At 40.1% G+C, this 13,839-nt stretch overlaps 1 gene segment (V, D, J or C); it reads right to left on the bottom strand.

Annotated features, from left to right (window-relative positions):
• Window positions 1–2,452: 2,452 nt before the first annotated feature.
• Window positions 2,453–3,699, bottom strand: LOC109951295 (Ig kappa-b4 chain C region-like). The segment is given in 2 exon segments: window positions 2,453–2,796; window positions 3,605–3,699. A coding segment is annotated over 1 exon segment (273 nt).
• Between the last annotated feature and the right edge of the window lie 10,140 nt (window positions 3,700–13,839).

Here is a 13,839-nt window from a genome sequence, read left to right on the forward strand (position 1 = left end):
GATAACTTTATTATTTACAGCATAACAACATGTGGACACTAAATCTGTAAATATTTGTTTTATATCTCACAGTTTTTCCCTAAACACTGAAATACTAATTGTTTATTTATATAATTTAGTAATATAATTATAATTATTTTTAATAAAATCTAATTTCAGTCATCTTACAAAATATGATGACAAATTTTATTCTCATTGCCCCAAACTGTTCTTAAACAAATATATTTTATATTTGAAACCAAACAGGATTTATTGGCTACACATTTTATGTAACTTTCTTTATATTAAATAATCATGTTTTAAATTTGCCTTGTGTGTCAGACGTCTTCAGCAGAAGCAGCTCAAGACACTCAAAACAGTAACATGGACAATAAAGACTAATAACAGTAACAATGAATTAACAAGCAGCTCGTTATATTTTTAGGAGTTTGTGGGAATGTGCGTGGCCTCAGCCTCAGGTATCTGGTTTTAGTTAAAAGTAGTTAGAAACAGGTTCCAAGTGTTGGTAAAAGTTGGTATATTATTCTTATGAGTGGATGATATTTTCTGTAGTGTGATGTGTTCCATGAGAAGGTTGGTCCAGTGGTTGATGTGTAATGAGCTTTTAGATTTCCGGTTTATAAAGATTGTTCTCTTGGCAATAGTTAGAGAAATAAGAAGTGGGTTTTATATTTAATTGGTAGGTGGTCGACTTCTGTGACATTGCCGAGCAGGCAGTGACAGGGATGATACTAGGATCCAGCTCATGGTGGAGAGTTTCTCTGTCACCGCTACTCAGAGGGAGTAAACGGGTTGACAGGTCCAAGTAGCATGGAAGTAATCATTGGCGCAAGCCAGAGTGCATTGTGAACAAGTATCTGTATCAGTAAAATCCATGTTAAATATTTTATCTTGTGTGATGTGAGTCCTGTGAATAGTCTTATCTTGTATAAGCTGTGAGTTTATATTGGTAGTCATGGAAAAGATATTATTACAGATCTCGGTCCAGAAGTCGAGGCTGGGGGGAAGCGACAAATTCTTTTAGCTCTTGTAGTTTTGAACACAGCCCCATCTCACCTGGACAAACCCAACACCAATGTCAGGATGCTCTTTGTAGACTATAGTTCATCTTTTAATACAATCAGGCCAATTAAGCTGGTCCCTAAGCTGCAGGCACTCGGACTGCCCACCTCCACTTGCAACTGGCTATTGGATTTCCTCACCAACTGTCCCCAGACTGTCAGGTTGGGCAAGCACACATCTCCCACCATCACCCTGAACACCGGAGTCCCCCATGGTTGAGTGTTGAGCTCTTTCCTGTATGCACTCTTTACACATCAACCCATCCACAAATCAAACTGTATTGTAATATTTGCAGACGATACAACAGTCATTGGCCTCATATCCAACGACAGTGAAGCAGCACACAGGGAGGAGGTGTAGAACCTCACTGCATGGAGCAGTAACAACAATCTTGTTTTAAACACCAGCAAGACAAAGGAGATCATTGTTGAGTTCAGGACATCAAGAAAAAACACACACATTTCAGTCTGCATCAACACAGAAGCTGCGGAGATCGTCAGCAGCATTGAGTTCCTGGGAGTCACCATCAGAGAATCTCACCTGGGCTGAAAACATCTCAGCTGTGGTGGGAAAGGCACAACAACACCTTTACCTTTAGGAAGAGAGGCCGGCTGCGCTGAGCGGACCTGACACATGTATCACTTTCATAATAAATCCAGATGAAAATAAACTCATGAGGAAAGTTTCTTTCCAGTCATGAAATACTGAACACGTCAGCAGTGCTAGAAGTAAATAATAGTGTTAAAATATATGATAGCCACATTAAACAGAGACACACACAGAGAGAGAGAGTGCTGCAGAGTTACGGGATATCTCTTTATGCTGACAATATCTGACTTTATATTTCTGATCCTGAAAACCCCTCAAGGATTCAGCCCAATTCTGTCCCTCACACAACAAATGATCAGTTTACAAGCTCTGTCTCTGAAAACAGGAAACGGATTCATTACATGGACAAAATACTTATATATTCAAGATATATGAAAAACATAGCATACATTTCCATCTAGGGAAACTCTACACAAGATTATTATGTAGATGTTTCAGCTCGTCGACTTTCCGCTCATTAAAATGTAGAGAACACCACTTCAAGAGTAATGGACAGAGCTACTGGAAATGAAACTAACTTATTTCTTCCTGGTATCATCAAGACTTCAATAAACACTTCCCCAAAGCCCAGGGGGAAGGATCAAGTCACAAAGTCTCATCATTATATGTTAATGTTATAAAAACCACAGATGGAAGTAGAATTTATTTGATCAATGATTTTTATTCTTTCGAAATACTGAAGTAATCAACATTACAGAAAATTAGAAAACAGGACAGAAGGAAAATCAAAAAGTGAGAGATAAGTACAGTGCAACCAGTGTCAGAGTCCCAGTGAGTCTGGTCAGGACTGGGAACACTGTTCCATCCTCAGAGTCTCTGAGACCGGAGTCTGGGAGCCCTGGGTGGCCTCACAGGTCACAGAGCCCACCTTCCTCCACTGGTCTGCAGGGAGCCTCAGGGTGCTGCTCCAGCTGTAGCGCCCATCCTTCTCCAGCACCCCGGGGCTCCTGCTCTCCTCCCAGCTGCTGCTGCCACTAATGCTGGTGCTGCTGCTGCCGTCCACCTTCCAGGCCAGACTCCAGTCTGAGGGGAAGCCCTTGTTGGCCAGGCACATGAGCGTGGCCTTCCCCTGCTGCAGCTCCTCACTGGAGGGGGCCAGCACATTCAGGGTGGGACGGGCATCACCTAGGAGACACCAATCAGCTTAGAGGACAGGGACCACACAGCTGTCAATCAAACAGCAGACACCTGGACACCTTTACTGTGTGAGAGTGGATTTTCTCCTTTAAGGAGTTTCTGTCAGATGGTGTTTCTGCTCCACCAGTCACTCACTCACACATTGTTTCACTTCCCTCTGAGAAGCCGCTCATGCACATCAGCACTGACACAATCATCACAGTTTGACCTGAAACATGTCAAACTAGAAATTAAAGAAATTGATTTTATTTTTCAGCAGCTGCATTTTGCTTTTTTTCAGTTTAAACTATTTGATAGAAAGTACAAAATACAGCTGGAACCTGTTTTCAGTTTTTATGATTTTGTTAAGGTTGTTATATTTAAACAAAAGTGCAAAAATTTCAGTTTTAGAAAAGTGTCTAAATTATTTTATAGTATGTTCAAAGACATTGATAGAAAAGAGACCCGAGATCTGACTCAAATAAAAAAGAATAATCTTCACTCACATTGTCCAGAATGACTTTAACTGAACTTCAGCTCCAAATGGAGATTTAAAGGCTACATTTGTAAAACTAATTTTCCTGCAGTTGAGGTTTTTCACTTTTCATGAATTAACTGGAAACATGTAAAGAAAAGTTCAGTAAAGCTGCTTTAAGGTCAATTTTAAAAAAGGGAGAAAGATCGAACAATTAAACTAAGATTTTAAAGTCATTTAATTTAACCCAGTGGAAATTTATCTCAAACAAATGTTCACACACTGAAATTACATATAACCTTAATTAATGCTACAATATTTTAGATTTGACCAGAAACTTACTTCCAAACTCCAGACTGGTTCCTCCACCAAACGTCCTCCACAGTGATACAAACTGGTTGAGTCGTCGTACAAAAACCTCTGACTGCAGAGACACGGCTCTATGAGTCTGACAACAACAAGCCTACAACTCTTCAGGTTGTTGTCATGTAGATATGTGACTGCAGGATTTCTCTACTGACCAAACATTTCTAATATTTTATTCATCTTTTTAATATAAAACTCAAAATGATGTTTTGATTCTTCATAGAAAATATTAAGCAAAAAACAGAAGCTACTGCATAAAATAAAATATTTCAGCTTTTAGAAAGAGAGAAAAAAATCTTAACATATTAATAAAATTCATCAAAAATTGAACTTACTTCCCACATCCAGCCTGGTTCCTCCACCAAACGTGTACCACAGTGATACAAACTGGTTGAGTCGTCGTACAAAAACCTCTGACTGCAGAGACACGGCTCTATGAGTCTGACAACAAGCTCAACAAAAACAGCCTCAAAGTACAGCTGGCTGATAAGACAATCACAGAGTGCCAGACATAAGCTATATTAATTAATTTATTTCATATTCATTGTATTTTAAACATGTCATAAATAAAACCTGAGATCTGTAGGTCTAAAATCAGTTGAAATACACATGGCTGAAACAAACCACTATGCACAGACCACAAATCTGAATTAGTCTAAAATTAAAATTGGCATCAACACATCACACACATTCCTAATCAATCCTCTGACAATCTGATTGATCCACTGATCCCAGACTGACCAGAGGGATCCCAGTCCCTGCTGGAGTCAGTCAGAGCATTTCCATAGAGCCACTTTGCATCAGCAGCACCATGCTCCAGTGCTCTGGGAGAGTTTATAGTCCTGAGAGTTGAACCCTGGAGGACTGACAGCTGTCCTTCATGACAACAGGAGCCACAGAAATCCTCCTCATCAGAAACATGACTCTGATCTCCGTCCTCATCTGGACTCTCCTCTGCTGCTGCTTCACAGGTAAAGTCCAGACAATCCAGCTCCTCTCCTCTATGAATCCAACAATGCATTTATATTTTCATTTGAAAGCTTGGAATCTCCTCTGCAAGGCTGTTCTGGGTGTTTTTATACGAATTTGTGCAGCAGATAGCTTGTTGAGCATGTGCTGTGTTCCCCCAGCCTGAAGACAGCAGGTGTGGCAGGTGTGGCTGGTGTACCTTAAGGGAACCAGCCAGGAGGAAGAGGTACCCTGCCAGGTCACCAACAGGAACTGGGCCTCAGCAGATGCAGGCCCAGGGTGCTCACAGCAGAGGAGGGAGCTTTGTCCCTGGCATGCTGGTGTGGGTGTAGAATGCTGGACGGAAAAATGGCCTGTCCATCAAGCCAGCGAGCCAGAGGAGCGGACTCTGTACTGAAAAGACTGTCAGATGGTGTACAGGGTGAGATTGAGCAAGTGGAACTGGATGGTGCTTCACAGGGACAGACACACCATACTGTCTGTTGGCTTCACCTGAGGAGGAAGAGTCAGACAGCGGGAGCTGGCCATGAGCTCCAGACCTCTCTTCACCAGTTCCCCAGTAGCTACCAGAGCGGCGTCAGCACCAAAAATTCTCACAATAAGAAACCTTGAGGACTTGGATAAGTATCAGTAATCACAATGCACATCAACCATCTGGAAGCAAATAAGGTAACATCTGACTTATACTATCACAATGAGTACTGAACCACATATAGGTGGTCAAAAGGACAATTACACAAAGACAGACCTATTGCAGAGACTTGAGTACAATATGCACGATGTAGAGAAGGATATTGATCCTGATAACAATTTCCTTTCTACCACAAACAATAACTGTAATTACTATACAAATGAACAATACTCCAATAATTTCATTACCAAGGACAAACTGTCTATTATCCATTTTAATAGCAGAAGTATGTATACAAATTTCAATGCAATAAGAGAATATTTAAAGAACTTTGTTTATCCCTTCAGTGTTATAGTTATATCTGAAACTTGGTTCAATCAAGGCAGAGGAATCGACTTTGAAATAGAAGATTATGACCTCCATTAGGCAAATAGATGAAATAAACTAGGAGGTGGGGTCGCACTATATGTACATAAATCTATAAAATATTCGGTTTTAAACAATATGTCTACTGTACTTGATAATGTAATGGAATGTCTAACCATAAAAATCAATAATGGAAAGAAAAAAAACATTATTATAAGTTGTGTCCATAGATCACCGGGGTCAGGTGTTGATATTTTCAACAATGAGATGGAAAATCTGTTTTCAGCAGTTAACAATAAACCCTTATTTATTTGTGGGGACTTCAACATTGACCTTTTAAATCCAAACAAACACAAACTGACCAATGAATTCATTGAAAGAATGTACTCCATGTCCTTACTCCCAACAATTACTAAACCCAGTAGAATCACGTCACATAGTGCAACATTAATTGATAACAGTTTTACAAATAACTTGACAAATAACACAATTAACGGCCTGCTTATTTGTAATATTACAGACCATTTACCCGTTTTTACCATATATGATTGCAATGTGTCAAAACCTAAAGACATCGGGAATGCAATTTGTAAAAGATTGCAAACTCAAGAAGCAATTAATGCATTTAATGATGACCTGAGAGTGCAAGACTGGAGCTCTCTGTGTGGCGAGATGGACACAGACAGAGCCTATAATATCTTTTTGGCAATATTTACAACACTATATGATAAGCACTGCCCTATTTCAGTTTACAGTAAACAAAATGTCCCTGGATGACTAAAGGCTTACAAAATGCATGTAAAAAGAAAAATAATCTCTATAAGTCATTCATTAAATTGAAAACAAAAGAAGCTGAGGAAATATACAAGCTGTATAAAAACAAGTTAACTGAGGTAATGAGAATAGCTAAGAAATTATATTATAACAAATTAATAATTGATAATAAAACTAATATAAAAGGGACATGGGATGTATTAAATAGCATTCTCAAAAAATGATTAAAAAAACACTTACCCAGAATTTTGTTGACTCAAATGGGGACTATCACAATATGAACAGGGCATAGTTTTATTAATGTTCTTGTAAACATTGGTCCTGACTTGGCAGCAAGAATTCCAGATGAACAAATAGAGCACAATATTGAAAAAAATTCAAATACAATCTTTCTTTCAGCAGTTAGCGAGAAAAAAGTAATGGACATTGTCCAAAAGTCCAAAAGTAAATATTCTATGGACTGTTACTCCATCAATATGGCACTATTAAAAAAAAGTCATAAACAATATTAAAACACCTCTAGTGCACATCTGCAATCTGTCGCTTCAAAATGGTTGTGTTCCCAATAAAATGAAAATCGCAAAAGTCATTCCATTGTTCAAAAATGGAAATAAGCATAATTTTACCAATTACAGACCAATTTCACTGCTTCCTCAATTTTCAAAAATCTTAGAAAAAGTATTTAACACTCGATTAGAAAAATTTGTTGAAAAATATAAACTAATGAAAGTTCATATGGATTCAGAAGCAAAAGACCTACATCATTGGTGCTAATTAATGCAACAGAAGAATTATCAAATGCATTGGAGAATTAAAAAAATTCACCATTGGTATATTCATTGATCTGAAAAAAGCCTTTGATACCATCAATCATGCAATACTATTAATGAAGCTTGAAAGGTATGAGATACGAGGGATGGCTGGTAAATGGGTAAAGAGCTAAAGCGACAGAATACAGTATGTACAAATGGGTGAGTCCTCATGTAATTGTCATGTCATTTCTTGTGGTGTCCCTCAGGGGTCAGTATTGGGCCACAAACTATTCAACTTGTATATTAATGATATATTTAATGCTTCACAGTTATTTAAATGTGTGTTGTTTGCCGATGACACCAATATATTCTATTGTGATGACAATTATGATACACTTATTTATTGAATTAAGGAAAATTAAAAAATGGATAGATAGTAATAAATTATCTTTAAACTTAATTAAAACTAAAGCCATACTATTTGGTAATTATAAAACAAAAATGGAGAGGTTGATTCAGATAGATGGGATACAAATTGAAAATGTCTCTGAAATTAAATTCTTAGGGGTTACTATAGATAACAAACTAACTTGGAAATCTCACATCAGACACATAGAAGCCAAAGTCTCTAAAAGTCTTGCAATAATAAATAAAGCCAAACATGTCCTCTATTATGATACACTCCATACCCTGTATTGTTCCCTGATTCTGCCGTACCTAACTTACTGTGTTGAAATATGGGGAAATAATTACAATAATTCAATACAGTCACTCGTTATCTTACAAAAAAGGGCTATGAGTATCATACACAAGGCTGAATATCTTGAACACACAAATCCACTGTTCTCAAATCAAAGTTATTAAAAATACAGGACCTTGTTAAAATCAACATGGCACAACTTTTATTTAAAGCATTTCACAACCTATTACCTGCTGACATACAAAGGTTATTCACGCAGTGAGAGCAATTGTATATTATAGTCGGGGTGGCTGTGGCTCACAAGGAACGGCAGTCGTCTCCTAACCAGTCGACTCCTGGTCTCCCCGCATGCTTAAGTGTGTCCCTGAGCAAAACACTGAACCCTGAACCCTGAATTGCTCCCGGTGGCTTGACTAGCACCATTGTGTGGCAGCCTGTCGTCATCGGTGTATGAATGGGTGAATAGTGGATCATCTCCTGTAAAGTGCTTTGGCCAGTGCAACACATTGTGGAAAAATACACTATATAAATACGGGCGTGTCTGTATGTGGGGTTAAACTATGGAATATTTTGGGGCTTGAACACAAACAATGTCAAAACATTCACCACTTTAAAGCACTTTATAAACAGAAGGTTCTGTCACAGTACATGGAGAACAGGGCTTAATCATTTGATGATGTATTTACAGACTGTATTATTTTACCGGGTAGGTGTCCTGATTAGCATTGTTGGCAGGACTGCTATTGTTACCAGTGGTAATATATGGCGTGTATCTAAGATATATTGTTTTGTTTTGTTTTTCACATGTGTATATATTCATGTGTATATATGGAAATTGGAAGTTTGGTCAACATGAATAATTAAGGAAGCAGCCACGATGTTCTTCTGTTTTAATTGTAACTGACCGGGGGGCTTTTAAATACGTTTGACTTTTTCCCACTCTGTTTCGAGCAATGAATTGATTTATGTTGTTAATGTAAGGGACTATACCTTGTAGGGATTGAATGCGTTTATTGCCTTGTTATATGTCACTATTGCTTGAAATAAATAAATAAAATGAAATGAAATGAAAGTTCAGGCTGCCCCCAACACTTAAGGGAATATGTTATGACTGTGGTTACTGAGGACAGTTAACCAGCCAGATGGGGGCTGTGTAGTGCTGGGGGCAGAGACACCCCTCTCAGGATCCCCCATAATGCCAAAGGGAAGAGACTGTTGGTGGGGTCTCCCAGAATGCCCCTCTGGGTGGACTGGATATAGTGGGATCTGTTTGTGTGTTCCCCAGCTGGGTGTGAAGAACGGCTCCCTTGAGCACAGAAAAGGCAGCTTTGGTGTCCGGCTCCTCCTCTTCTCCAGTAGCTGTTTAAGGTCCACACACTTTTACTCCACTACAATTAGAGGGAAATATTATATTTATAATGCACTAAAGTTGTTTTTCAGATTGAGATTACTATCCATCAGTGTATTAACATCAGCTCCACCTTCACCAGCTGCAACATTAAAGTGATGGACACAATAATGCATCAGCCAGTACAATTCAATAACATCACAGACATTAATGGGAAATGTGCCATTCTGCTGAAGGACTAGTTATTTTTGCTACTTCAAGTATATTTTGATGCCAATACTTTTGTACTTTTAAGTAACATTTTGAATGCAGGATTTTAACTTGTGACTGAGTATTTGTACACTGTGGGATTACTATTACTAGTCAAAGATCTGTTCTTCCTACAGGTGGGACAGTTAGTTCCCCAGATCTCCACCGGGTGGCAGCAGTGTGTCACTGAACACAGCCACAGGAGAAACTGTAGGACTCTACTTTTCCACAGATGATTCAGACTGATTTGTCCTTTATCAGTTTCTGTTCAAAAACACTTGAGAAACCCCCTCCAATCCTTATCTGTCTAGTACCTGCTATTAAATCATGGCGAGTTATTTGTTCATAATGAAATACTGTAGCTTGAAAAACTTGTTTTAAAAGGGTTTAGTGGGTTAACATGAGGCCACCAAGTGATGTTTCTATGCTTTTTGTGCTGCTTATGTGGTGTCTCTTTATCCATTGAGGTATTTATAGGAGATGTCTTCCACAGAGAAATGAGGATTAAACAAAATGAGGCAAGAGGTTTTGACAGACATTTTTACAGTGTATTTAGTCTTCTTTGTTTGAACATGTGAATGAGCCGAGTTAAATATGAACACCACTATGAACTACAGAAAAGTAAAAAAAAAAAATTAAAATAGGGCCACACATCACACCATTGATGAGCATGTGTGCATGTGTGTGTACATGTCTGTGGATGTAGGAGAAAATTTAGATCCGAGGCCTCGCTTTGAGGACATCCGGTCCTCAAACCTTTAAAATGCTGTCTGAGGGTTCAGCTTAGATCCAGGTTTAGGGTTGGGGATGCCTTATGTCGGTGAGCGTCCTCATAAAGACAGAAAGGTGTGGGTGTGAGGGCCATCAACAAAAAGTCAAATAGTCTCCAGCTGATACTGTACCTGGGCTGGTATCAGACCAATGAGCACACGTACATCAGAACTGAAAGCACCAACTTTAATGAAACAGACCCGATGGATCCTGAGACACCCCTGATTTAGTGATGCAGCATTTCTTTAGCTTCGGCTGTGGCCCCCTTCACTGCAGCACACGACGCCTTAGGGAGCATCTTGTCATTTGATGTGAGTGATGCCGGTCACCCAGCACAGGATCCATGTTGACAGTAGAAGTCACAGGCACAGACTGCGTCTAAATGCTAAAGAAGCGCGCCATGGGTCCTGTTGTAAAACCTGAGCGTCACTGCAGCAGCTTCAGAAAAGCCAGTATATTAAGTTACTCTCTATCAAGCTGCAGCAACTGTTTCAACATAAAGCCCATCCTCATCTGCTTGATGAGCACATCCAACTAGTGGCTGCAGCCCATTACAAATCTGACTGTCACCTTGTGCTCTGTATCAGCAGTAACTCAGATGCAGCTGCCTCAAGCTGCTAGGAGCCTGAGGAGGGGTGGGGCTGAGCACTGTGTGGCACACAGTCCCTGGTCTTCACTGACTGTGAAGACGAAAGTCCTGCAGGGTGAAACTGAGACTGTAACTTGTTAAGGCAGATGGTTTCACAGTGTGTGTAAAGGAGACGAGGTGTGGCAGCTGAGGAGACAGAGAGAAACCCCCCAGCTGCGGATCACCACCGCACACAGTCGGCCCACGTGTTCCAAGAAAACTGTTGCTTCCAGTTTCACAGTGGAAAACAAACAAAAGTAAAAACACAATAGACGGAGCAAAATTAGGAAAATACCTCCAAATCTTTTATGACTCTACAAGGCTGGTCAGTTGGGACGAATTTCACCAAGACAACATTTTTTTTATGGTGTGAGAGTTGTACAGGAACCTTTGGGAGGATCGCACATTTTCTGTAAACATTATTACAATACAACCTCTGAAAATATTACATCCTGATAAGAAATAAAACCCCATACACAATCCAAACAATGCCACAAAAACTGCTGACAGTGTAGAAGATCTAACTATTATTTACAGTGAGGGCAGTTTCACTTTAAAGCTACTGTCATTTTTCATTTAAAGCATCTTGTTCAAGACGACAAGCATTTCTACACATTGTTATTTCTACATTTGGTGCTGTGTTGTACCAAACCGGAGGCACACATATGTCCAAAATGATGCATTGTTTTTAGACTCTATGAAGTCTGGTGTGAGTGAGTTCTGAAGACAGACAAACTGAAAAAACTAATGATCATTAGAATGTGTGATCTGCAGACCAGCTGTGATCTTCAGCTCCAGTTATTAAGCTTTTTAACTAAACAAAATAAATACTTTTCTCACTGGAGATCAGTGCATGTTGAAGTCTGAGATCACACACAGCCACTGACCACACAAACAAACTAAGCCACCAGCAAACCTCAAGGTGCAGGACAAACCAGCTGAGGTCTGAAGGCAGAATACTCAGGACAGTGTGACCTGGCTAAAAGCTGGATTTGAAATAATACAGACAGTGGTGTGATTACTGTTACAGATGACTGCTTGCTTGTCCGTCCTGAAGCCCAAACATTCCCGCCAAAACTCAAATGTCGCTGCTCACAAACACCTTCCCGCCTTTGCATTTTTTCCTCCTTCACCTTCACCACACCAACTCGTCCCTGCATGCTGGATCTTGTCTGTGCCGCCTTAACACCCGTTTCCACTGAAGATAACATGAGATGACTGAAACACAGATGATCGGGGGGTAAAAAAAAAAAAAGAAAGGAGAAGCTGGAAGACAGCCAGAATCACCATGGAAGTCAACTCGCCTGGAGAGAGTTTGTGTGTGTTTTCCACACATAAAAATATATCAGCTGATATAAGCTTTAATCATCCATTATCTAAACTGTTTATTCCTAATGAGGGTCATGAGGGGCTGGAGCCAATCCCAGCTGACTTTGGGTGAGAGGCGGGGTCCACCCTGGACAGGTCACAGGGCTGACATGTAGACAAACAACCACACTCACTCCTATGGGTGATTTAGAGTTGCCAGTCAACCTAAGTTGCATGTCTTTGGACTGTGGAAGGAACCCGGAGTACCCGGAGAGAACCCAGGCACAGGAAGAACATGCAGACTCCACACAGAAAGGCGCTGGGGTGGCCGGGGCTCAAACCTTCTTGCTGTGAGGAGACAGTGCTAACCACCGTACCACTGTGCTGCCAATGTTTAAATCTGACACCTATATATTACAGTAGCTGAGATATAACGTACATGCACACACAACCTATAATTAAAATACTTGTCCTGTCTTGATAAATATCAGTCTAAACATTTCCCTCTTTATCAGTAATATTAGTATGTTTTGCGTTATTGGTTCATTCTATAAAGAACAAACAATATGATAGTTACTGAGATGAGGCCGAACGTGCACACTGATGGTTTTTAAACAAACTGCTCGTTTGTAACTGCACCGGTGAAACTAACCTGGGTCAAACTGTCCACAGACATGTTCTGCTTTTGGTCAGTGGTTGTGTGCAAGAGCCAAAACTTACACACTCATGGTTTTCTTTACTACAACCACCTTTTATGATCCTGCTTTTAAAAACCCAACAAGGTATTTTTACTGTTATAACTCTTTGTTTTCTAGTTAACTGATCATGTAAGCCATCTTGTTCTCTATATAAAAATGTATTTTACTCTTCATTTCTTTACCTTTGTTTTAGTTTCACACTGTCACCTTTTTTTTACAAATCACTATATTAATAAATATGACTGGTTGTTATTGTTATATATGTTATACATTTGTTCTGAATTACTGCAGTGCCACAACCAACAGAGGCGGCGGTGTTTTGCAGCTGAGTAGAGGTGAACGTTTGTGCTGGATGTGGTGAAGAGAAAGAAACAGGGTGGAAATGCTAGTAAAGTTTTGTATTAACCTCAGTAAAAACACAACTGGCGACATGTTTCCAGGTGTGTCAGAAAACGTCCTACACAGAGCACCGAACAAACCGAGGTATTTGAGATCAACCTGATCTCCGTTATCGCTGTCGAGCACCAAGAAGCAAACACCCTTCGCTGCACTCAAAGCAAAGGCAAACCCCACCCGCCTGGCACCGACAGAGATAAAACAACAACATTTTTCACATATTTTAACCCCGAACGTCTGCATGTGTGGCCTCTGTGTGTGTGTGATCACCAAGACACTGCAGCAGCTTGGTGTGTGTGTGTGTATGTGTGCTTCTCAGGTTTCCAGCAGGATAAAGACAATCACTCATCATAACAGTCTGCTCGAGTCCAGGAAACATCTCCATCGCACAGTTCCTCCTCATTTTTAGTGGTGAAACCAGACAAAAGCTGAAGGATGGCATTTGTTAGCAGCAGCTGCAAGAGCAGGAGGGACAGGAGATGGTCGAGTGGCAGTGGGCGGGGTCGTACTGCAGCAGAGGGCGAGCAAGGCGGTGGGCGGGGTCGTACTGCAGCAGAGGGTGAACAAGGCGGTGGGTGGGGTCGTACTGCAGCAGAGGGCGAACAAAGCTCCAAAAATGTT

The sequence above is a fragment of the Monopterus albus genome, unplaced genomic scaffold, assembly GCF_001952655.1.
Source record: "Monopterus albus unplaced genomic scaffold, M_albus_1.0 scaffold374.1, whole genome shotgun sequence".
Classification (NCBI taxonomy): domain Eukaryota; kingdom Metazoa; phylum Chordata; class Actinopteri; order Synbranchiformes; family Synbranchidae; genus Monopterus; species Monopterus albus.